This window comes from Ostrea edulis, chromosome 4 (assembly GCF_947568905.1).
Source record: "Ostrea edulis chromosome 4, xbOstEdul1.1, whole genome shotgun sequence".
Taxonomy (NCBI): Eukaryota; Metazoa; Mollusca; class Bivalvia; order Ostreida; family Ostreidae; genus Ostrea; species Ostrea edulis.
Window position 1 is genome coordinate 77,542,051 of NC_079167.1, and position 27,941 is coordinate 77,569,991.

Below are 27,941 nucleotides of genomic sequence, written 5' to 3' on the forward strand. Positions count from 1 at the left end.
GTTAACACAGTGTATATTGTGACTAATCTGCACTAGCTTGCTTCAAAAATGAGTTACTAGTAAGACAAACATAGATACAAATGAGAGAGTTACTAGTAAGACAGACATAGACACAAATGAGAGAGTTACTAGTAAGATAGACATAGATGATACGAAAAATGTTTACTTACGGTATCCAGAGGACAAAGTTAGTCTCAATAATATCAACACGACAAGTGTCTGCATGTTAGAATTCTTAAAACAAGGAAGTGTTATTCTAAACTGAAGAAAATAAGGTGATCAAGAGCTGTCATATTTGTAATTGTTGAGACATTTAATGGCCGTTATGAGTTAATGTTTTCCAACATTTCTTTCTGGAAAATTCACATGACTGACAATGGGCGCTGCTGAGATAAGATCACATATTATAATTTTGTCATATTCCGTTCTTAGGTAGTAGCAAGGTGAACATAACGAACAGTGATTAATTTCATAAGAAACTCATAACAACAGTCAGACAATATAATATATATATATATATATATATATATATATATATATATATATATATATTCAATAAATTCTTTTTTCTTGGTATCGGGGTAGAATAAAGTAAAAAAATAAAATCCAATACTCAAACTTTCATCTATAGCGCTTTTGCCCTGCGGGCTCGTCAGTAGATTTTTAAACAATGTAAACAAGTTCCATTATGACGTCATCCTCATGACGTTATGTGGGCAACGTCAAACATAATACAGTCATGATTGTGACGTCAGAACATTATACAATGTTAATGTTAGGCACTTTTAAAAATACAGACATATTTAAAATAGTTCAGTCTATAAGTTTTAAGCGCCTCTGAATATTCCTGTACATTAAAGGAGACATTCTATGTAAAATGTACATGTTAAATAACATGAAGTAAAAATATTAACAGTTTAGTTTCGGCTTAAACAGTTTTATGAAATAGTTTTCCTTGGCTCTGCGTAATTGTTCATTTTCCTCTTTTACTTTGTAAAATGGAAAAATATAAAAACTGCCTCCCCCGCACGAATCAAAATGTCCGCTACACGGTGTGTTTCTTATTGTAGGAACTCTGATCTGTTGTTTATGTACACGAACACGGTCAGCCAATTTGGTTCCTGTTTGACCTATATAGTTTTCTCCACATGTAGGGCACGTCATACAATAAAGTAGATTTTTAGATTTACACGTCATAGTTGAATTTACATTGAAGATCATTCCGTTCTTGAAAGTTATGGAGTGGCCGGTTTGTATAAATTGGCAAGTACCGCATCGTGGATCCTCGCATTTGAAGACTGCTGGTTTTTCGGGGTTTGATGTAAATTTGGCTTTAGTGAGAATTTTTTTCAAATTTGGTGGTTGACGTCTGCTGTGGAGTATATCCGTGGGCTGGATGAGGTCATTTAATGTTTCTGATTGTTGAAGAATAGGGAATAACTGCTTGGATGTTTTGAATATGTTGTGATTTCTCGGGTTGTGTGTAAGAACGAAAGGAATTTTGTTGTTGGTTTCTTCATGTTGTTTAATAGTTCGCAATTCTGTGATGGAAGTTTCTTTAGCCTTTTGTATAGCTGTTTCAATTAATTTTGGTGCATAAAAATATTTTAAGTTCAGATAATCTTGTATTTCTGCGATCCTCATCTATTACTATTGTGCAAATTCTCCGGGCCATGTTAAAAGGGATGTTTCGTTTGGTGTGAGATGGATGACATGAGTTAAACATCAAATATTGGTGGGAATCTGTATTCTTGTAGTAGAGATCTGTTATGATTTGCACCCCCTTCTTTACAATCAGGATGTCTAAAAAAGGTAATTCATTTTCGTTAATTTCCATTGTAAATCGTTTGTTATCGTGTAGGTGATTTAGCATGTTGTGGAAGTGTTGTAGATCTTGTAAAGATTTGGTCCAAAAAATAAAGCAATCATCCAAATAGCGTTTCCAGTTATTCTCAATATACAGGCCAAATTCTTCTCCAAAAACTGATTTGCATTCTGTAAAAAGTTTCTCCTCAAGAAAACCCAAAACTAAAGTTGCGTAAGTGGGCGCGACTTTTGTCCCCATGGCTGTTCCTTTTGTTTGAAGAAAGAATTTGTTATCAAAAAAGAAATGATTATTTTCCAAAACTATTTTGATTCCTTCCAAGATAAATTCCTTTGAAAATCTTGATTGTAATACACCTGATGTTTATCAATCCAGAAGGAAATGGCTTCTATACCCAAGTTGTGTGGGATATTTGTATGCAAACTTGTGACATCAAAACTCACCAATTTTGTATTTTTTTCAACGATGTTAGGAATGTGGTTTAAGAAATCCATGTCGTCCCGAATATAACTCGGAACTAATTTGCAGATGGGTTTTAGTATGATATCTAGGAAATTACTAAGTCTTTGTGGTGGACAAGAAGGGTCAGCTACGATTGGGCGTAGTTTAAGGTCTGTTGGGCGCGGTATTTTGATGTATGGTTCACATGATTTCTGTATTCCGTTTTGAATTTGCTTAGACTTGTGGATTTTTGGTAGTCCATAAAAATTACTTGTTTTTACCTCAAAATTGAGTAAGAATGCTGCTTCTTTTTCCGTTAAATTGTCAGAGAATTTTGATATATATTTCCTTATCCTAGACATAGTTTTATTATCTTCATTCGAAGGTAGTTCTCGATAGAAGTTTATATCATCTAATTGTTCTAGGACCATTTCCTTGTGGTGGTCTTTATCCATAATAACAATTGCTCCGCCTTTGTCAGCCTCCTTTAGAATAATGGTATCATCACTAGTAAGATTTTTTAAAGCTGTTCTCTCATTTTTTGAAATGTTTTCTCGCACATGGAAATCAATATGATTGTTGTATGCTGAAGTTTTTAAACAATTTATATAATCATCTAGGTGTTTGTTTCTGTTTGGATTTGGCCTAAAATTACTTTTGTTTCTGACTAGGGATTCATCACTGTTGTCTGAATTTTGAAAATATTCTCTGAGTCTGAGCTTTCGACAAAATTCCTCAGTGTCTTTGATAACATCTACGTCGTTCCTTTTAGGTGTAGGAGTAAATTTAAGACCCCTTTTTAGTAGCTCTATTTCATGTGTAGAGAAATCTCTTTGAGATAAATTAATAATTTTGGGGTCGATCTTTGACGCTTTTTCTAGAGGTGTTTGAAGCGGAATGTCTTCATGCGGCGCTTGTGAAACTGGCCTTTCCACAAAAAAGAACCACTTCCTTCTTGGTTTTGGTTTATATCTTGGTGAATCAAATTGTTGTTTGTTTGGTCCAGTTGATTGTTGTTCCGAGGTGTTCTCCATTGTTGACCGTCAGTGTTGTTGATGTGTGTTTGTCTTCCGTAATTTCTCCGAGTGTTGTTATTTTTGCTGTGCTTATTTTGCCTAATTTCATTGTGATATGCTTGGTTTTGTTGGGGAAAAGGTCCTATGCGTCCAGTCTGAAAATTGTGTGTTGTACTTGCATTTTGTTGAACTGAATCCATGTTGGGTTGCTAAATCACCTACACGATAACATACGATTTACAATGGAAATTAACGAAAATGAATTACCTTTTTTAGACATCCTGATTGTAAAGGAGGGGGTGAAAATCATAATAGATCTCTACTACAAGAATACAGATTCCCACCAATATTTGATGTTTAACTCATGTCATCCATCTCACACCAAACGAAACATCCCTTTTAACATGGCCCGGAGAATTTGCACAATAGTAATAGATGAGGATCGCAGAAATACAAGATTATCTGAACTTAAAATATTTTTATGCACCAAAATTAATTGAAACAGCTATACAAAAGGCTAAAGAAACTTCCATCACAGAATTGCGAACTATTAAACAACATGAAGAAACCAACAACAAAATTCCTTTCGTTCTTACACACAACCCGAGAAATCACAACATATTCAAAACATCCAAGCAGTTATTCCCTATTTTTCAACAATCAGAAACATTAAATGACCTCATCCAGCCCACGGATATACTCCACAGCAGACGTCAACCACCAAATTTGAAAAAAAATTCTCGCTAAAGCCAAATTTACATCAAACCCCGAAAAACCAGCAGTCTTCAAATGCGAGGATCCACGATGCGGTACTTGCCAATTTATACAAACCGGCCACTCCATAACTTTCAAGAACGGAATGATCTTCAATGTAAATTCAACTATGACGTGTAAATCTAAAAATCTACTTTATTGTATGACGTGCCCTACATGTGGAGAAAACTATATAGGTCAAACAGGAACCAAATTGGCTGACCGTGTTCGTGTACATAAACAACAGATCAGAGATCCTACAATAAGAAACACACCGTGTAGCGGACATTTTGATTCGTGCGGGGGAGGCAGTTTTTATATTTTTCCATTTTACAAAGTAAAAGAGGAAAATGAACAATTACGCAGAGCCAAGGAAAACTATTTCATAAAACTGTTTAAGCCGAAACTAAACTGTTAATATTTTTACTTCATGTTATTTAACATGTACATTTTACATAGAATGTCTCCTTTAATGTACAGGAATATTCAGAGGCGCTTAAAATTTATAGACTGAACTATTTTAAATATGTCTGTATTTTTAAAAGTGCCTAACATTAACATTGTATAATGTTCTGACGTCACAATCATGACTGTATTATGTTTGACGTTGCCCACATAACGTCACGAGGATGACGTCATAATGGAACTTGTTTACATTGTTTAAAAATCTACTGACGAGCCCGCAGGGCGAAAGCGGTATAGATGAAAGTTTGAGTATTGGATTTTATTTTTTGACTTTATATATATATATATATATATATATATATATATATATATATATATAATATTCCTGCTAATCCCCCATTGTGTGTGGTTCAATTTTATTGTTTTCCGTCCCATTAGTGAATTTTTCAATATGTGGAGACGTCACAAGTTTTAAGTTAAATGTCACAAATTGTTACCTATGTATGGCATTGTACAAAATGCGGGATTTTGATATTTCTCTTATACTTTTAATCCATTATGACAAGGTATCAAGTTTTTCTTTTTGATATATAGCCCATCGTCTGGCAAATATTTTGACATACTATCAATTCCTAAATATACGCGTGGAATTTCTTATCGCGTAATTTCGAACAAATTATTTCTCCCTATTATTTTTATATTGCTAAAACACATGCAAAAACACTTGATCAGCAAAGTATTTGCGATTTAACTCACATGAGTCATTTCGCGTAAGTGGATTTCGTATAAGATGGTCTATATCTAGGTACTGCAAATTTGTTCATAATTAAAAAGTTTAGATGCAATAGAGGAAGTTTATTTGTAGAAAATACAGGGTGTAGACATGAACTTGAAATGTGCTGGAATACAAGACTGAACTCTTTTATGACAAAGAATGTTGCTTATTTTCACGGCATGTATTTCGTTGTTTGTTAATTTGAGTTTAAGGTGATTGGCAACATCCATGATCATATAATTCAGTCAGTATTCAGGTGTTGAAAATTCGAAGTACAGACTAGCTATGGGTTCTTCAATTAAGGTATATGATACTCTCAATGGAACAGAGTAAAGTTTTGCGTGGATACAATGTGGACCTAATTGTCTGTTGACGTAAGGTAAAGGTGAATCGAGGGTGACATTATTATGCTTGGTCTTTTGTTTATCGTTCATGATATTGTATAGCGTTGGGGAATTAAAATACTTGTAAAGAAGTTGGTTACCATCATTATTTATTTGAAATATGTGTCCCTATATTCTTTTATTAAGTGACCCTTTAGTTTCTTCCACATATATTAATTAAGCCACATATATTACACTTAGTGTTAAAAGATTTACGAGTCAAAAATTTTGATAGAGAAACTACGTCTGGTGAAATTACTACTAATTGAATTTCTAGTGATCAGTATATCATAAGTTTTACAATTTTTTACAGAACATTTTGAGATCGAGCACATGAGATCTGAAAAGGAATCTTCAAAAAGACCTCTTAAAGGAACATGACAGTCTATAATTTTGGTATATGAAATTTCGTTTCTGTACAAAAGCTGACAATTTGATGACTGTACATACGACAAAACTCATATTTCGAAGGATAATCCGAGGAACCCCAACAAATCTGTAAGAGCCTGTGCCCAATATAGACTTCACAGAGTGACACTTTTCTATACTGTTCGACCCGTCAGCCAGTATTGTCTCGTTATTGTTTATATTTATGAAAGAACATTTATCGAACGTCAAGTATCCTCGGGGACAGATTGTCCATCAGCAGAGATACATGCTTCATTGTTAAATGGAAGGTGAAGATAACACGTGATATCTACATATATGTTAGTAAAGAATACTTTTAATAGGAGTTGTCCTTTTATATCAAGGTTTTCAACATCTAATTCAATAACAAATAAACTAACAGTTCATTATTTGAGGAGAATAATTAGTTTCTTCCTTTTATAAACCCGCAAACGTTGCAGGTAAATCCGAAGAATACTCACACATACATATATTATTGCTAGCATAGTATACATGTATAATAAACAGGTGCAGTAAACATAAAGCACAATATCCTATAACTGAATGGTTTACGACACAATATCGCGAATGTCAGAACTTCTGTGCAGTTCCTAGCAGAAAGAGCGTAGAAATTTGAACCCGCGATAGTCGATGAGGAAGATGGATCTTCAGCTTTCGAGCACAATCGTGCAGGTTTTATAATTGAGTATACGTCAATACTGGTTCAATATTTCTTGATATTAGTTGATGTGAATGGTTTCAACAGTCTCGTTTAATGTATGCATTTCCTTCTCATGTTATAATTTGCAAACACACCATGCCATTAGCTGGTTGCTTCGATATACCATTTTACTCTTATATCACCCTAATATTCAAAAACAGAGAAGGTAATATTGTACTAACTTTATAAAAAGAATAAACAAAGCAATTTCAAATAAATCCTAAACCGAGTTCAGTACTGAGGTAACATTTGGTTGTTAATATTGTCATGCCAAATAAAAAGGTGAAGATAACAAACAGTGATCAATCTCATAAATTCTATAAGGAATACAAAATAGAGAGTTGGGCAAACGCAGGACCCTGGATATACCAGAGGTGGGAGCAGGTGCCTAGGAGAGTAAGCATCAGCTGTCAATCGGTCACACCGGCCGTGAGCCCTATAAATTTATCCGGTAAACGGAGTAATTCGTAGTCAGAATCAATGTGCCAAGAACGGCCTAACAATTGGTTAGCTGACCTGTTTCTATATTCATATGAAGGAGAATTTATTCAAAAACATATACGCGAGAAGAAAAAATATCTTGCTGTGGCCTTCAATTCCACATTTAGATATATCGACGACGTTCTGTCTATTATCAATAATAACCTACATTCATATGTTGATTCGATATAACCCTGTGAGCTCGAAATAAGACACTACAGAGTCGTCCACTTCTTCATACTTATATATTTTATTGAAAGTAGACATTAACGGCAAACTGACAATTCAGCTGTATGAAAAACGGGATGATTTCAGCTTCTCCATCGTTAACTTTCCATATTTATGTAGCAATATTCCATTATCACCTGCATATGGTGTTAATTTATCTCAACTGATTCGATACGCAAGAGTTTGTTCTGCATATAGTCAGTTTTTAAATCGAGGCAAGATACTGACAAACAAGTTGATGGTACAGGGGTTTCAACAGTCTCGTTTAAATTCAGCATTTCGCAAATCCTATGGTCGTTATAACGATCTAGTTCGTCAATAAACCTATCATTGGGTCAAATGCTGTCTGACATGTTTCATATCGATTGTTAGGCCTTTCTTGGCACACTGATTTTTCTTACGAATAACTCCGTTTACTTGATCAAGATATAGGGCTCACGGCGGGTGTGACCGGTCAACAGGGGATGCTTACTTCTCCTGGGCACCTGATCCCACCCCTGGTGTGTCCAGGGGTCCGTGTTTGCCTTACTATCTATTTTTATTGCTTATAGGAGTTATGAAATTGATCACTGTTCGTTATATTCACGTTTTATCAATAAAAATTATAATGAAAACGAGAAGAATCAGTTTAATTCAAAATACATTTTACGAACGATCTCTTAATGACAGATTCTGGTATGAATTATCATTGGGCATGTTGAGTTCTTGATACTGGTGTACATCGTTATTGCTGACTTATGATGGCGGTGATATTTCGACACTAGTAACATAGTCAGAGGAACACTTCTCTTGTTTTCTGTTATAGAGTAGCCTAAAATATAGTAGAATTGATATAAATTAGAAAAGTTTTATGGACTCATGTAGAATATACATCACCGACAAACATAGTTTACCTCAATAATATAACAATGACAAGGACAAGGCTAAAGTTGATAACCAGTGAGATAGATAAGGCTGCGATGTATGCATGTGGAGTACTATACTCGTCATTACTGACAATAGGTGCCTCTAAAAGAAAAAAAATACTCAAATTTTAAATTCATTATTACTTCCGATCACTAGAGAATATGTAAGATTAAAATTTGAGATAGACAACAATTTGCTTAACATTTTACAGCATCTTGATTTTGTTTGGGGATGCTTTTGAAAATGTTTTATATTTTGGACTATTATGGGGTAACTACATGTAAATACTGAAAATGACCCACAATAGCTAAAAATGATTTAACAGATCAGCAGATAAAGTAATTGGTAATACAGCTGAAAAACAGTACTGTTTTAACTACGTTCGAAAGATCTGAAAAGGTATAAGCGATGATAAAATTCGGTATCAAATCAAAGTAACAGATGTCATTAAATATTTGTGATACCGCGTGTATAACCGTACCTACAGTGTACAAACCTTCCTTGAAATTCAGAGTTATAAATATCTCTAGACGTTAATTACATTTTGAACAACGCAGAATGCTTTTCGTGTGTATCAGGTTAGCCAAAACTGTCAACAGCATGGTCAATAAAAGGATATGGTATATTGGATGTACTTATACAGGTATGTATGCTAAGAACCGCATATTTTGTCAAATAGATGAAAATTGTATTTTATAATGTACTGTGGTTACACCCTATGTTTGTAATTAATCTGACACTCTATTTCATTTGTATGATTTCCAGTGATAAATTGAGGAGGTAAAGGTAAATATGTAACAGATATATTTATATGGCATGGTTTCATTTAGCAGAATAACTTTTATTCCCATTGTAATTGGTAGTTCACGAAGGAGGGAGGAGGCTTAAAACACGAAGGAGGGAGGAGGCTTAAAACATTATATTCATTGCCAAAACATTTAATGCAGAGAGTCTAAAAGTTGTAAGGCGTAATCAAGGCCGCATTGATGTCATTAGTTGCATCTCATAAACATAGGTAATAGGACTTTACAAGAGCTTTAACCCTTTCTCTACCGACACATTTTAGAGGTTTTCAAAGACTAAATGACAATATTTTTAAATCGAGTTACGTCTGCATGTATCACCATTTTAGGTAAGCATGTGACATATAATTTTGTTAAGACTTGGACAGGGAACATTTTCTCTATTAAGTTTGTCATGTTATCCCTTGACCCCAAAGAGTTATACGAGGTCAAAAGTCATTTAAGTGCACAATTTTGCAGTCTTTTTTTTTGGAATATATATATATTACGACCCCTCTCACTAGATTCGAGTCAAAAATAGGAAATTCTAAATGTATGAACTGATGTGTCTTTGAAAATACTACAACAACATCACAATCAAATTAATCAATTTTATTGACAAAAAAATATTTTAGGTTGCTAAGTAACAACACTCATGGTATAATTTTAACCATAATTTACCTTTCTACATCCATTCGACACAATTTAAACATAATTACATTGCATGATGATTAGTAATTGTCACATTATTTGAAAAATATAATTTTTGACTAGATCTTAATCATTTTAAAAGGTTTTTAACAAAAAAATACAATGAAGAGAATTAAGGTCAAAAGTCATAAAATGGAAATTTCGGACTTGATATACATATTAATAATTTTCTAATAATATGACGTTTTGTCATTATGTTCCACTAAATAATATAAATATTGCAACATTAAAACAAAGATCTTTACTGTTAAAATTTACAATAAGCTATTTTTTGTATTCAAATATATTTGGTTGCTAAGCAACAACACCATTATTATATCAAATGTTATGAACAAGTACTGCCCGTTTCCCCTCCCCAAGTTCAATGTATACGAATTTTCAAGTACTTACATGTACTTTCAATCACTAAATTGAAATGTACTTGCATTATATTTAACAAAAATGTTCTTCTGATATTCAAGCTCTTAAAACCTATTTCTAGACATAATTCTTGATACAGGGTTATTCCGATAGGGGCATGCGTTGACCAATATATGTCTATCGACTGGAACTTCTCAGCAGACATGCATAAGATAATGCCCAAAAATCTGGGGAAAAAAAGAGATTTCTTTATACTCAGCCCCAAATACTAATGTATTCTTTTGAATATTCAATTGGCTCTGTAAATGTTTTCTATAATCAAGGACCTCTGAAAATTATGCGTTTAATAAATTATGAAATTTTGTCAGGGGTAATTGTAGTACACATTTAATAAATGTGTTAGATGCACAGCCAGATTAATTTTGGTAAAGGTAATTTTATTAAAATGCATTTTATTATTCGTTTTAAACTGGAAATCACTGTTACAATATTGATACTTTAAAACTAGTAATACCTGTACAGTTCCTCTTCAGTGACAGGCTGTGAACTTCCTTGGGAAACATGATAATCCTTCCCCCTAGATATGACCATCTTAGCATAATGGCTGGTGGCAACATAGATGGAGAAAACCAAATCTTCTATCAAAAACATCTTCATAAAATCTGCAGTTCTCTTAATAATCGGGTCCCATATCTGACAGAAAATTGCAAATAAGCAGTAAGGTCATCATACCTTATTTGTCAGCATTTAAAACACTTTATCATACCTTATAATTAGAAGCAGCGTAATGATTTTCCGTATTTAGTCCCCTGTGTCCTCTACATCAGCATCCTTCCAATGCATGTCTGGATTTGCCAGTAGATTGTCACTAGCGGAAGATACCTGGAAGCTTTCCACTAAAGATTGGGATGTCAATAACCTTTTTAAAGATAAAAAGAATACAAATGTTAATCAACAGTTATTGGTTTATGTTTTAAAGCAAAATATAAGCTTCATGATAGTAAGGGACAATTTCGCACGAAAGTACTGTTCATATTTAATTTAAGATAGAGATGTCCTATATTTGAAGTGCCATTTGGTAAGAGATTACATACATGTGTTAGAAATGAAGGGAAAAAAGATATGCATCATGGAGGTGTTAGCATTACGCCTTGCGTATACATGGGGACAGATACTGAAGAAATTCAGGTTAAAACATACAGGGTTCAGCGAAAATACTGTGACTCTGGGGGAAATTGAATGGCCCCAGATTTAAAATAGAATTGAATTGGTTCTTCATTATACACAATGTCTAAGTCCCCTTGCATGGTACCCTGATGGGGTGTAGATTTAGTCGAAATTAGAGAAAATCTAGGCAAGAAGTGGTCATATGCCCATCAGCTCATAGCACACCAGCATGTATGGATCACATGTAATTTATGGTTTTAAGCTACTAAGTGTATATAAGATAAAAGAGAAATTTATATGATTTTTCAATAGCCTGTCATAACCAGACTTTAATTGACCCCCCCCCCCCCCCCCCGTTCCCAGACCTTTTGTCCCGAACACACATTTCGTTTATATTTCTGTTACAATGCAAGGTGAAGATGAAAAACTCAAATTACGGTAATACATCCTATTATTACGATAATACAATAATGGGATATGTGCTTTCCTAATAGATTATGTTTTCTTTTCATAGAAAGATGATCTTTTTATAAACATAGAAAAATCTTGGAAAATAGCCTCCGCACCAGCGGTCATGAATGCCCCAGTCTGATTAAAACCACCCCACCCCCTTCTCATCGTACACCAAATCTGACCTCTTCTTACACTCGCGCGTCAGGTAAGGAGAGACAAAAAAATGGCCGGGGTGGTATTCAGACTGATTAATGCCGGGGCAGGACAGATTAATTTATGTCAGATGTGTTCAGCTCTTAAAAAACAATTGAGTTTTATACACTTGGTTTAGATATAATAATATATATATATTTTCCTTCATGAAACGACAAACTATGGCATCAAATCGCGGTTAATATATTAATCCTGAATTTTTCATAACATGACATAACCACGCACGTTCTTTTTTTGTAGTCGGCCTATGTGGCTACATCAACTTACATGTTTATACTGAGTGCATGATCGTTTGGGTCATCCTGCAACAGGAGATCCAGTGCAGCTTCTTCATCTGACATCAGGTCGTTTTGAAGATGTAAAATACATTACAAGCGTTCGCGGCGTTGTTTTCGTTGAACGGAAACACGTGTGTTGCCCCTGCACCTTTCAGAAAATTCGGTGGCCGCGATCCGGATCACGGAAAAAAAGTATATAAAATATGCTGACGGTTTTTTTTCCCTTTGTTTGGCAGAACAAAAATATTACTATTCCGAACAAATATTACATGACGTTTATATCTGAATTGAAGTATTTTATTATATTTTAAATTCACTCTACCGATGTAACATTTTCATTAGGTGTTTTATGGAGTTACAAGTAGGTGGTGTAACTGTTATTCACCAATAATGGTTTTATACTGTTTTTTCAAAAAGCAGAGAATACCTGGCTGATTATTTCATACATATGTGTATATTGTTTTAGTGTATCAAAAAGTATTCAATTACCAATAGAGAACATACAAATAGTTTTCACTATTTTATTGTGCGTCGATCGCTTTCAGCCACGACGTTTTGTCGCTAATTTTATAGAAAACCGCGCAGCATGTCCCAATTTCATTTTATCGTAATATAAAAACTACCAAGAATTGTAACACGAATAAGGGCCCATCAAAACGAAAATGTCCTCTACATTTGCAGGCTGTATTTACTTTTCCCTATTTCTATATATGAATATTGGTAAAACGCCGATTTGTTTAAACATTGAGAAATAAAATCGTAAGAAAGCGTACATGTGCAAAAAATTGCTATTTTCTTATAACTTTGCCAGGCATTAAAATGATTTTTATATATTCTAAAAGCAGGGAATACATGCTTTTCAAAAATATAAAAGATAGTACATTCATACGGAAAATAAAAGAAATCATATCAAAGGGGGGAAATGGTCTTGCGACAAAGCATTGCGTTATATTTAGACGAAGCCATCTTTCACTTTAAATGCTTGTATTAATTTAATTGCTTTATTTACTTAACTGATTTTTACATAGTTCAAAAATAGAGAAAATTTCCAAAAATATGATATATAGATCATATATCTTCTGACCGTAGTGTCTAAGATGTAGATGCACTCCTTTTGCGTTGTCCCGTTTTTACGCGCCACTGGTCAAATTGACCGGTACGGTAGAGAAGGGGTTAAACAAGCTTAATATTTGACTTTTATAGATGAAATAATTGTTTATAGATATGAGTTCGACACTTACTTTCACTACAGCCAGGGGACTCCATCCACCCAGAGGAACAAATGCAGGATCCGCCAACATTATCACAAAAGCCGAGGCAGTTCTGGGAACAATTCTGGGAACAGTTTATTCCATATGATCTTTTGTCACATGCTTAAATACATAAAATACAGATAGTCTCAGTTAATGAAAAAGGAGTAATACTATGTTATACGCATATTATTGATTTGTCATTGACTGGTTTTGTCTTCTGTTTGCATTTCTGTACTAGGTTTTCAAACTTAACGCAGTGCCTGATTTGCCCACCATATTTTACAAAAAATAGCAGTGTATGAAACAGTTTAATATATTTTGTTTATCTATATTGCTGGATCCAGTAAGTGTTCTACCAAGCCCCTATCTTTGCTCCTGACGAGCATATTGGCAGCTGTGAAGGAGAAACTGCAAAGTTACTGTGCAACTACATATGCCAGAAATAGTGTTAATCAAATGTGGATTCTAAAACATTCTAAAGAACTTTTGGTAAACTTGAAATTACAAAACTTTTCCCAAATCAAAACCTGACTGTTCCACACTATAGACGACCATTCCTCACGATAAATTAAAGACTAGACTTGTTGACATCATAGACAGTTGCTTCTTCAACAAAAATGAAAACAGGAAATATTTATATCTGGTGATCAGTCATCCAAAAACTTACCTTGTTAAACACCACTCTGAAGTTGAAATAAAAAATATGCTAGAGTTCCTTATTGACAATAGCTTCGTGATCTTTGGTGATCAAGTCTTCCAACAGTATGTTGGTATTCCCATGGGCACGAATTGTGTTCCTTTGTTAGCTGACCTGTTTCTACATTCATATGAAGCAGAATTTATTCAAAAACTTATATGCGAGATAAAACAATTTTTGCTGTGGCCTTCAAGTCGACCTTTAGATATATCGACAACGTTTTGTTTATTAACAATATTAACTTTCATTCATATGTCGATTCGATGAAAGGTGAAGATAACGAACAGTGATCAATCTAATAACTCCTACAAGCAATACAAAATAGATAGTTGGGCAAACACGGACCCCTGGACACACCAGAGTTGGGATCAGGTGCCTAGGAATAGTATCCCTGTGAGTTCGAAATATCACTGTTCGTAATCTTCACCTTTCAAAAAAGACACCACAGAGTCGCCCACGTCTGCTGCAAGCTTAGATATTTTATTGGAAGGATTTTGATTTTCATCCAGCATACGAATACCTGTATGCCAATTATATCTTGTCAAGTCAACGTCAACAATTTGTCATTTTACTACCATGTTCTATTTAAATTCTTTCCATTGTTTTATCATTTCCTTTATAGCTTTTGCAGGTCATGCATTACTATATTATTATTGATTATTAGCACAAACATTGTGCAGCGCATCGAAACTATAGGTAATTCTGCACTTTATAAATGAATAAAATAATAATAATAATGATAATAAGTATATATTAAAGGCAAGCTAGCAACCAAATTTATGACGGACAGGGTGATTTCAGTTTCTCCATCGCCAACTTCTGATATTTATGTAGCAATATTTCATTATCACCTGCATATGGTATTTATATCTCTCGACTGATTCGATACGCAAGAGCTTGTTCTGTGTATTGTTAGTTTTTAAATCGAGGCAAGTTACTGACAAACAAGTTGATGGTACAGGTTTTCAACAGTCTCGTTTAAAGTCAGAATTTCGCAAATTCAATTGTCGTTATAACGATTTAGTTTGCCATTACAACCTATCAGTGGGTCAAATGATGTCTGACGTGATTCATACGAATTGTTAGACCGTTCTTGGCACATTGATTTCAACTACGGATAACTCCGTTTACCTGATCAAGATACAGGACTCACGACGGGTGTCACTGGTCGACAGGGGGTGCTTTCTCCTTCTAGTCAATTGATCCCAGCTCTGGTGTGACCAGGGGCTCTTGTTTGCCCAACTATCTATTTTGTATTGCTTATATGAGTTTTGAGATTTATCACTGTTCGTTATTTTCACATTTCATATTAATGTATTTTCTACATCCTGAAGAATATACACATGCACATGTTTTTAAAATGTGAAAATCAATCAATGTTCAAGGTGAAGTTAACGAATAGTCAATGATCAATGTCCTAAATTCTCTAAAGAATACAAAATGTAGAGCAGGGAAATGCGGACCCCTGCAACCATTTGAGGTGGGATCAGATGCTGATCGGTCACACTCACCGAGATTTCTCTATCTATATCAGGTAAACGGCGTAATCCGTAGTTAAACTCAGTATGTAAAGAACGGCCTCAATTGGTATAAAACAAATCCGATAACATTCAATCTAATATAGAAGCTGTATTTCCAAAACAAGATAATTATAACGACCATAAAGTTTGGAAAATTTTGACTTAAACAGGACTGTTAAACCCTTGTAACTTCAAACTATTTGTCAGAAGTCCGTCTCTGTTTAACATATATCATGGGAAGGACATGTTCTTCCCTATCGAGTCAGTTGAGATCCAAACACTATGCATAATATGCAGATGATTCACTTTCAAAATGTCATTTAATTTCCTAACCTCTCTGCTCTATATCAATTATACTAGAAAATCGGTTCATCACTAGCCTAAATCAAAAACCCAGAAAAATTTAATTAACTCAAGAAATCTGAAAAGAATTATTCAAATATGTCAAATCGCTTTGTCCCTAAAAATGGATACTTACTTTTTTCACATTTACTTCCTTGGAATCCATTGTCACATCCATGTTCACAAAGTCCGTCTATATGGTTACAATGATTACTTTCAGATCGGCAATGGAAACTGCAGCTCTCTGAACAATTCAATCCGTACCGACCAACTGAATATACTATCAATGATAAGCATGATTATTTATTATTTCTCAATATCAAGAAATATTCTCCACAGTCAGCAAAGTATATCTAAGAACAAATTCATTGATGATAACAATTGCAAGTAATTACCAGCCATACATGTTAATTATACCAATGGTTAAGTATCAAACTCTTTGCTGAAGCTCCATATATGGTTGAAAAAATATTGGTATTAATTCATTCTAACTACCTAATTTAAACGAACAAACATGCTTTCGAAACGAAATATTGAATTATCGCAGTGGGTGCAATTACTTTGACTGAAGAATTAATAGGAAAATAGGAAGAGGCCTAGTGGACAAACAAAGCGCAAATACAAGTATGGATTTTACTTTATCAAACCTAGAAATAACAGATATTTTGGCCTATACAGAAATGTTTATGGAACATCTCACCTTTGTCACAGAGTTCCCCGGTATATCCTGGATTACAGCCTTCGTCACATCTTCCTGTTGTTCTGTTACAGGGGAGGTAACTTAGACACTGTCCACTACAGTAATACACACAATCAGGGCCGTATGATTCTGCTGGACACTCTGGTAAAGTACGATTTTATCGGAATATTTAATATATTCAACGATCATTTGGTTTTCGTTTCAAATCCCAGGCTACTTTACAAATTATTTGTTTTTTCTCATGATTCTAAATTTATGATATATGTTCTGGGCTTTTCTATTAAATATCCCACTACAGTTAGTATATGTATTTTATTTGTTTCAGACATCTTTGAGATAATGACAGATGCCTTACGTGTGTTACAATGTATCCCTGTCCATCCATTGCCACAACCATAGTCACATTGTCCAACGGTGTTATTACAGGACAGGTTGTCTCTGCAGTGTCCAGTACACGTAGATCTACACTGTAGACCGTAATATCCAGCTGGACATGCTACGAAAAATGTCATTCCTTTGATAAGTTGCACCTTGTCATATTTTTTATTATATACCCATCAATGTATCGTTCTTTGATACTGTGGATTTCACAGCGTGTGGTCCGGTTTTCCGGATCACCACACTGTGGTTTTCTGATTCCGTATCAGTATCCTCTGAAACTGATGCCGTCACAATATGACGTCAAAATGCATCAACGCAACGTTTCTTGTGGAAAATATTAATCGCGTCACAAACAAAACTGCGTACACAAAATATTATTTCACTCTATGTCTGTATTTTTGATAATTTGGATTACATTTAGTATCATATAAGTGTGGATTTAAAATGCATAGGGGGTATATAATAAATTTATCATTACTACAGTAACTTGATCCGAAGAGTTGGATCACGTCTCGTTGACAGGCGTGGATCATCAGATCAAACTCGACGCTTCACGTCTCGTATGATCTGATGATCCGTGCCTGTCAACTCGACGTGATCCGACTATTCGGATCAAGTTACTGTAGTAATAATATATATATATCATATGGAATATATATACTTTGAAGTATCAATGATATTTCATTGATATAACATACGTAATCTTACACGTGTTACAAAACTCCCCCACCCATCCTGCAGTACAACCCAAACACGTTCCATGGACAATGTCACATCTCAATTCCTGACAGTTGTTTGGACAGTGTAGATCACAGTTATATCCATACACACCGGATTCTTTACAACCTATAAATATGATACAGAGAAAATATGACATTTCATTTTACACATACTAAATAAATTTTAACTGTACAATAATGTAGCATCTCGTGGATATATGGATTATAATAGCCCCTCAGTACACATTGCTTGTCGTAAGAGGCAACTAAATGGGTGGTCCTTCGAATCTGACGGCAAAAACCGAGGCTCGCAGCAGGTGTGCCACGATAAAGATCCCCCCCCCTGTTCGAAGGCCGTAAGCACCGAGTATAAACCTAAATTATGCAGCCCTTCACCGACAATTGTGACATCTCCATATGAGTGAAAAATTCTCGAGCGGGACGTTAAACAATATTCAATCAATTCAATCAATTAATCAATCAATAAAATGATGTAGAACAATATTACCTGTTACAGTTACTTCACACAATTCAGTGTAAACTGAGGATGATTGATATCCGGTAGGATAAGTTGTTCCGTCAAGTCTTTCATTGTAGAATATAACGTAACGTCCATGTTTAACACAAGTTGTACTGAAATCCAAGGTCGGTAACTCCTGGTTGTGTTTGACACATACAGCGAAAATCCAACAAAACCTCTTGTCTTTTTTTGTGTGACTGAAACCATCAATTCAATGAAATTTGGGGAAAATATAAATTGCATTTAAATATATCAGGTTACACAGCAACACTACATCACACTATCAATGAATGAGGTCACACTAGATAGCGTAAAGCAACCCCCCCCCCCAAATATATTTTTAAAAAAACATATTCACCAAAGCCTAAAACCAAAAGAATTGAGTGACGTAGTGTCATAAAGAGTATAAGTGTAGTGAGCTACCTTAAGGCGGCATGATACACTTCACTGGAAATCCAGACGAGTGTTTAGCATTTTGAGTGATTTGCTCTTGATTCACATTTATTGTTAAATGGCTATACGTATTATTAGTCAAGAAGTGTTACCAACCAGAGTTTCATAACGACAGCGACTTTTGTTCGAGTAGATTCGAAATCTACTGGAGACTTTTACATTCCTTTTATCTTCTACTCTGCAAAATCTAAATTGTACAGGTTTAGTGTCTCTCGAACACCAACATTGATATCCTCTCTTTATTTTGGTGTTTCATTTCATTATCATATATACTTGACTAACATTTGAATAAGATTTCTTTGATTTGTTAATGGGTTATGCAAATTATTTCTGTAGTGTTAGTGATCTCCGTTTACATTTTAAAAAACTAAAGACATTTTATTATTTGTATTTACATTTTTCTGCATCTTTTGTTTAAATATAGATACACTTTCAAGTTAGTAAAGTACAAATATTATTGACCTGTAGGTTATTTAAAAGCAACAGTTAAAGTCACCTGACTTTGACTTGTTTCCATATTTGGTAATGATATCTATATTCAAGCGATGGTAAATAAAAAATAGTCCATAACTAGAATGTTACCTATTTTTCTTTATTGATTTGCAAGTTGATCTACATATCAATGCACACCGCTTTACCACCTTGGTTTAATTTTCAGTAGTTGAAAAATGAGCTCGTTGAATGAATGTATTCATACGCGGACATACAACAATAAAAAGCTGGATCTAGCTGAATTGAAACAAGTTGTGTCTTCATCGTTGTATATAAAAAGATAGAAATTAAGGAGAAAACACACAGTGGATGTACATTTAGCAGGCATTAGTTTATTGCCGAAAATTCGGTGATAGTGTTGGGTCTTCTTAATTAAGGCGTCTTAATACTCAAATACCATTGGTACGAAAGTCTTCATTAAGCGTTTCATACTTCACCACATATCAATGCATATGTACGTTTTATCTCAAACCCAGTGTGGATTGCGTACATTATAACAGACATTTGTTACACTGTAAATTCATGTACAAACAGGCTATGTTCATTCGACTTCATATGGCACAACTGATCTCGGTGATTATGGGAGCTACCACCCAAAGAAACAATGTGATGACCCAACATGGGCGAATTGTGCAAGGGGTATGTCTCCGAGCACAGACATCACTAATGATATAAGTTATTGAATCAACGTCGAAGGTAAATTAAAAACGATTCAATCAACATTTAAGCTTAATAAGCAATCAATATATCAATGTAAATATATATATATATATATATATATATATATATATATATATACATATACATATATATATATATATATATATATATATATATATCTCATCATTTCATTGATTGATTGTATTTTGTTAAACGTGTCTCTCGAGAAATTTTCCCTCATATGGAGACGTCATCAAGACCGGTGAAGGGCTTCAAATTTAGGCCTATGTTCGGAGCTTACGGCCATTGAGCAGTGAGGGTTCTTTAGCGTGCCACACCTACTGTGACACGGGGCATCCGTTTTAAGGTCATCTCCGAGGACCCGTCACATTCATACCTGATGTCAAGCGTTTGGCGATGGAACTGTCACTACCTGTTTTAACGACTTAGATCTGTCGCGGCTGGGATTCGAATATCGGCCTACCACTTGCAGGGCAAACGCCCTAACCTTTCGTAGCGGTTTATCATCATCTGTCAGTGAAGAATATTAATATTCATATTATATCATATGACCGATAAAGGATGCACCCCTCCATCGGCATTGGAGTGCGACGAACACACCACTTACATGAGCCATGAACACTTGAGCAACCGCTAAGTAACCAAGATTTATGGAACTGAACCACCACTAAAGGAGTGCCACGTACATGTACCATGGTCAGACCAGCAGTGCCCTAACTCAAACGATCGATGTTTAATGGGTGTGACCGGTCGACAAGGGATGGGTACTCCTCCTAGACACCTATCACACTTATGTTCGGGGTCAAAGTGTGCCCAACTTTTAATTTTATATTCCTTATAGGGGTTATGAGATTGATGGATTGATTGAAATAAACCACCACTAAGGAATTACCTGTAGCGTAATCATTCCAAATACCAAGCAAAAATTAGCTTTATCATAAACATTCAACCCGTCGGATCTTTCAATCTATATATATATATATATATATATATATATATATATATATATATATATATATATATTCATAATGCATTTGCATACGTGTCTTTATTCATGTGCAATTCAGAATTTGAATGGTACTACCCTTACACCCGACTGAAATCCAGAACTCATAAATCTATCAGGAACCACATCTTCCTGTGTAACTACAAATTAATTCATATTTCAAAATTTTACAATATATTATCTATATTGTGTCATTTACAAATTAAAATTATTTTTATATTTTCTGTTCTAATTTTCGTCACATTTTATATTGCATGTATATATGGTTGTTTCTTGGGAATTACTAGAGCTGTAATTTAGGGTTACACGGAAAATGGATATTAGTTGAGTGGTTAAAGCACCTGACTAGTAATAAAGGGGTCTCAGGTTCGCTTGGTGCCGTTGATCACCCCAATCTAATTAAAATCATATCGTTAGATACGCTCACAATCGCTGCAGTAGGATCTGACATAATCCCATAGGGGTCATGTTAGCATGACATTTCGCTTGGGATATTCATAAGAACTATTAGCCAGTTTGATTACGCCACACAAACAATGATGGTTATTTAGGCGGTTCCCCGCAATTCGTAAATAAGTTGCAGTAATTTCTATGCCAAGAAGTATATTCTACACTATAAAATTGTTTATCCTCACATAAGGAATTTTAAACTTTGGCAATAATGCCTAATCTATTCCGTTCATTCATACCACAAATCGTACGATGTTAATTACACCCAAATTAAATTGAATGTGATATGCATTTTATGTATGAAAAGGGATGGATACGATTTGAATAGTTTTCAAGATGGTTTACTTTATTAACGCGAGGAATATAACGCCAGTCGACGTAAACGGTGTATTGTGACGTCACATTTAGCTGCGATGTATTTTCTTTTAAGTCAAACAATCGCATGCATTTTCCTTGAATTGTGAACAACGACGATTTCATTGACGACGCGCTGATTGGCTAACATAAAGTTCAAAGGACCATGACAGTTAGTCGGGTTATGTCAGATCTTCCTACGCAGAGTATACGGCGCGGATCTAAGAAGTCCGATTTTAGCTAGATTGGTAATCACCCTGCACTTGCAGGTTGTCCTGCCATGAGCGACAAGAATATGCGTTGTGTGTTGTTGAGGGTGAAGACAATTAAAGGAGATATACACACCATATGCAGCTGATAATGTAATATTGCTATATAAATATGGGATGTTGACGATGGAGAAGCTGAAATCATCCCGTTTGTCATAAAGTTGAGTATTCATTTTGCCGTTAATATCTACTTTCAATAAGATATATAAGTATGAAGCAGAAGTAGATGACTCCGCATATCGTGTTTATATCTTTCAACTCATTTGATACTCAAGAGCTTGATCTGCGTATGGTCAGGTTTTAAATCAAGGCAAGTTACTGACAAACACGTTGATGGTGTAGAAGTTCATTGTAATGTAATAAAGAACTCAGAGCGGGTGTACCCGGTCAACAGGAAATGCTTACTTCTCCAAGGCACCTGATCCCACCTCTGGTATATCCAAGGCTCCGTGTTTCCCCAACTCTTAACTTGTATGCCTTATAGGAGTTATGGGATTGATCACTGTTAATTAGCTCCACCTTTTCATACTAGTACTTTAAAGGTTTTTACAGGTTTCTGTTTAATATCTTTGCAGCTTGTTAGATAAAAATGAATTTGTACATGATGTACATGTAGGTACTAGTTCTGATAAAAAGTCCACATTCATCGCACTCATCTTCTTTTCACATATATTCCTCTTCATTAGGTAATGAGATTTGCTAACTTCCATAATTGTTTTCATATGATTTAGCATATTTCAATGCGTCAAGGTTGGTTATGGAATGGGTACATAATATGATGGCGTAGAATAGTTCAAAGAAAGCATTCCACCCAAGGGTGAAAGGGACCGACGGTAATGTATTCTCTAAATTATTCAACACTGGGGAGTTATTTATTTCCTTTACTTGAGTCCCTTTTCCATCAAAACCATTCAACTATTCAATATATAAGAATATAATTAAGACATGAAAGCACTGTGGACACAGTCTGATAGATATGGTATGTCGCATGGAACAATTTGTTCAATCAACACTGATATTATCTGTAAAATATTTTTAGTTCATTTCATGTAAAAAGGGAAATGGATTCAGGCAGTGAAATTTTCCTAACTCAAATTCAATCTAAATCTAATCCAGTGAGGATACAGATATCTGGGAGGAATGCAAGTACATCGTGCTCTATAGAATTAAACTGATATAGTGATTTAGTAGACGATGAATTGGTGATGGATTCGAATAGCGTTTTGAAAGTACCCGTTTAGAAGATAAAACAGAAAATACATATGGCCGTTTTGTTTCGGCTAATCCAACTGAAGATGAATGGAACGGAGATATTAACATTACTTCTAATATCGTGAAGAACAGGTGTAAGAATAGCTGGCTTTGTGGGATTTTATTCATATTTCAGTAAAAACTAGACAGTAGTCTTAATACATATAAGTCTGCATAGCATATTTAGGATATCCTGCAAATAATCTATGGAAAATATGAAACTTTACAAACAATATATATGAAAACACGTAATAATGAGCAATATAGTAAGAGTCAGTTCAGTTCAGTTTAAATTTACATTTTACGAACGATCTCTTAATGCCAGATTCTGATATGAACTATCATCGGGTATGTTGAGTTCCTGATATTGCTGTACGTCGTTATTGCTGACTCGTGATGACGGTGATATTTCTGCACTCACGATATAATCAGAGGAACGCTTCTCTTGTTTTCGGTAGTAGATTACCCTAAAATGTAGTATGATTGATATGAATTACAAAGGCTCTATCGACTCGTAGAGAATATTCAAAACCCTCAAACATTTTAGATTTTTTACCTCAATAATATAACAATGACAACGACAAGGACGCAGTTGATGACCAGTGAGATATACAAGATTACGATGTATGCATCTGGATTACTATACTCAGCATCCCCGGCATTACGTGCATCTGAAAGAAATACAAAAAATATTGAACTTTGGATGTGTACGCCGACCCTGAAACCCACGCAGAAAATGTAGAACTATGTTTAACAGGAATCTGTGATGAAAAGTGAGCTTCCGCATGCGCAAGTGTACGTTCATCTGAATAGGAATTCAACATCTGCTATTAACGTTAGGTTGATGACTCGGTCTTTATTTATAGATTAACCTTAGCAGGGTAGCACGTGACCATACTCATGGGAAAGTCAGCTTACCAGAATCGGCAGTGTTTCATAAACAATTGTCAAGAGAATGATTAATTGTTCAGTATAGTTTGCGATTTTTTTTCTCTCGTGTTCTTAATAAGAACGATTAATATCATGAAGTCCAATTAATAATTTAAACAAACAGGATAACATTTTCGAATCAACAACGCTCAAACAAAGAGGAAATATATTGCTGTTCATATCTTTAGAATGAACATTCTTGGTGGAGTTGCACTGAACTATTAAAACGAATTCAAGTTTGTGAACCTCAATACATTGTTGCCAAAGTTATATCTTTGGACTAATTAAATACATGGATAACTCTTAATCCTGATATTAAAAATCAAAGCTAGAAATATTTCAGATCCATTGTATATCATTATAGCTCTAACAATGATTTATAATGACACACTTGCATTCTTCAAGACTTAAAAAATCTTTTTTAAATCACATTTTCATTTCAATCTAGAATGCCTAGTTTCTGTTAGGAATACAAGTCATTCATTCACGCATTGTAGTCCTTTTATAAAGGACAGCAGCTTATTTCATTCTTACTTCCGGTCATGTGAATAAATGTGAAGATTTTAGTGTAAATATTGATTTATGTTTTGAAATATTATGGCGTACTTTACAACTGAAAATAAGTTGGTAATACAGCTGTAAAGCTAGTTCTGTTTCGATTTCATTCGAAAACTTTAGAGCTGTATTGGTGGATAGAATATTCGATAAGGACTGATATTGAACAAATTATTACCTAATTAAATGTTAGTGCAATAAACACACCTTTGCCAATGGGTTCCCCGGTATATCCTGAATTACAACAACCATCATGTATTCCTGATGTCGAGTTACAAGGTAAGTCACTAAGACAACGTTCACCACAGATATACAGACAATTTGAACCATATGTTTCTGGAGGACACTCTGTGAAAATCAAAATATCATCACCACACATTGGTTATATTCACATTCCCAGTTGACAGAGAGAAAACGCACATGATCAAAACGTACAAGTATGTTTCCAAAACCATAATTTAAACATCTCACCTTTATCACAGAGTTCTCCGGTATATCCTGGATTACAGCCTCCATCACATCTCCCTGTTGTCCTGTTACAGGGACGGTAACTCAGACACTGTCCACTACAGTTATACATACAATCAGGGCCGTATGATTCTGCAGTACACTCTGATAAAACATTATTTTATCTGCATATTTGATATCTTGAACGAACATATACTTTTACTTTACAAGTCCCTGGTAAGTTTACTAAGTCTAAATGTATAATGTGTTGATATTCCGTTTTTCGCAATCAAATAATCCACTATAGTTTGTAGATGTATTCTATTTGCTTTACAAATCTTTAACATAATGGCAAATGACTTACTTGTGTTACATGCATTTTATTTGTTTTTAGTAATGACAAAAATGAATTACGTTTGTTACAATGTACTCCTGTCCATCCATTGTCACAGCCACAGTCACATTGTCCAGTAGTGTGGTTACAGGACAGGTTGTCTCTGCAGTGTCCAGTACACGTAGATCTACACTGTAGACCGTAATATCCAGCTGGACATGCTACGAAAAACTCTTTTCTTTTGATAAGTTTTGCCTTGTCATATAACATTTCATATGGAATATATATACTTTAGAGTATAAATAATATTACAATGATATAACATACGTAATCTTACATGTGTTACAAAACTCCCCCACCCATCCCGCAGTACAACCCAAACACGTTCCATGGACAATGTCACATCTCATTTCCTGACAGTTGCTTGGGCAGGGTACATCACAGTTATATCCAAACACACCTGATTCTTCACAACCTATGAATATGCTACAGAGAAAATATAGCATTTCATTTTCACATACTCAATCTATTTTAACTATGTAATGATGTAGAACACACAATATTACCTGTCACAGTTACTTCACACAATTCAGTGTGAACTGAGCCAGTTTCATACCCGGTAGGATAAGTTGTTCCATCAAGTCTTTCATTGTAAAATATAACGTAACGTCTATGTTTGACGCAAGGTGTATTGAAATCCAAGGTCGGTAACTCCTGTCCGTTCTTGTAACATAGATACCCATCCTCCTTTATAGTTGTGTTTGACACATGGAGCGAAAAACCAGCAAAACGTCCTCTTTGTCTTATGACTGAAATTATCAATTTATGAGATGATGAACATTGTAGAGGGTGGAAAGTTTTCAATTACAACAGGGATTTTAAGAGTTATTAGAATGATTACTGTTCGTTATCTTCACCTTTAATCAGCCTACATTTGGAAACGCTATCATTTGGGAGCTGGTAATATTTAATAAACAATTTGATGAAAATTGGGAAAAATATGTATTGCTTTTAGATATTTATCAGATTAAACAACTGTGACAACATGAACTGAATTTGACAGCAATTGTGACAGAAACACTACATCAAACTGTATCAATGAATGTGGTCAAACTGGATACTGTAAAGCATAACAAAAACAATATATAAAAAACGAAAATCTTTCTTTTTACCAAAATCTAAAAACTAAACAATTGATATTGGTAGATCATATTTCTTCTGTAAAATGAAGTGAAATTTATTTATTCAATGTTTAAATAATATTCATAATAGAAAAGTATATTTTATTTCAATAAAATATCTTACTATTCTGTTCTTTGTGTACAATGTAGTATACAACATTCCTATTCATTAGATTCTACTAATGCAGTGCACAATTTTAAAGAATTAGTTCCACTCAAAATGCACTGAAAATATATTTTGTCTGTATCAAATAGCGTATACCTATTACCTAATAACTCTGAAGTTGTGTAGTAAGTGGAAATCATGGATGAATCATATTACCATGAACTAATGAAGGAGGAAACTCAGATTTACGGAAAAGTTGTCGACGTTTTGAAATTGTTTTATATAGTACTGCTAAATGATTTATGTAGAAGGGGTTCATGGACAATAAGACCATGCCCCCCCCCCCCCCCCCGTATTATCCAGGAGAGATACCAAATAAAGGTACTCGGAAATATCGTTCAATATAAAAATAAAAATCAAAGCTTCTTTCAGTTGGAATGGGGCTGAATTTCAGCTCCTGAAAAGGTACTGATAAATCCCTGTATAACGATATCCTTCATAATCCTTAAACTGGGTTTTATTGATAATCATTACCATATTGTTCTCCATAGTCTCTGAACTGTATTCTGATGCTGACGATGCTGAGTACTTTCTGAAGGTCAACATACCACCATATCCATTCTTCTGAAGTTGTAGTTCCAATAGGTGTTGTCCTTGTACACGTGTTAATGTCTCCGTCTACTGCACGACTGGATTGATACTGCTGACATGTTCCAGTTTGTTGGCAGAAGGGTAACTCCTTAGCCTGTTCGGTCTTCTTGTTCTGAGATAGGATTTCTGTAAAGCAAATGAAATCATCGATCACATTTATCAGTTTGAGAGTTTGTGTCTTCTTTGATAATGTATACATGTACCTTCTTTACTGAACACAATTGGAAAGATTGGCGAAAACCTACAAGATATCAAAATATGATACAAGTCCCATAAAATTGAACCTGATAACGTTCAGTGTTCGTAAACATAAATTAATCTTTCCATTTCTTTCAGAATATGTGTTACCAAGTCTGGAAACTAAT

The 27,941-nt window shown here is 34.5% G+C and overlaps 2 protein-coding genes across 2 annotated transcripts in view; both read right to left on the reverse strand.

Annotated features, from left to right (window-relative positions):
- Positions 1–27,941, reverse strand: part of LOC125669163 (receptor-type tyrosine-protein phosphatase epsilon-like) — a 343,285-nt gene that overhangs the window by 228,891 nt on the left and 86,453 nt on the right. The window contains exon 3 of the mRNA XM_056163852.1: positions 17,886–18,023. Within this exon, the coding sequence (XP_056019827.1) occupies positions 17,886–18,023 (138 nt within the window). The remainder of the gene's footprint in view (positions 1–17,885; positions 18,024–27,941) is intronic.
- On the reverse strand, positions 24,875–27,779 carry LOC125669320 (multiple epidermal growth factor-like domains protein 11). The gene is made up of 6 exons (XM_056163865.1): positions 27,460–27,779; positions 26,205–26,447; positions 25,976–26,113; positions 25,719–25,859; positions 25,329–25,469; positions 24,875–25,205 (listed from the first exon to the last, which is right to left on the reverse strand). Exons 1-6 carry the CDS (start codon positions 27,773–27,775, stop codon positions 25,036–25,038), a joined length of 1,149 nt encoding a protein of 382 aa, XP_056019840.1. The 5' UTR covers positions 27,776–27,779; the 3' UTR covers positions 24,875–25,035.

What these genes read in the sequence shown, in the direction of transcription:
- LOC125669320 (XM_056163865.1), bottom strand. Translation starts at nt 27,775, where the DNA reads ATGTATACATTATCAAAGAAGACACAAACTCTCAAACTGATAAATGTG. An exon ending in GTGTGAAGTAACTGTGACAG is followed by an intron (nt 26,114 to 26,204) that starts GTAATATTGTGT and finishes GCATATTCATAG; the next exon opens with GTTGTGAAGAATCAGGTGTG. An exon ending in CGGAGAACTCTGTGATAAAG is followed by an intron (nt 25,206 to 25,328) that starts GTGAGATGTTTA and finishes TGATTTTCACAG; the next exon opens with AGTGTCCTCCAGAAACATAT.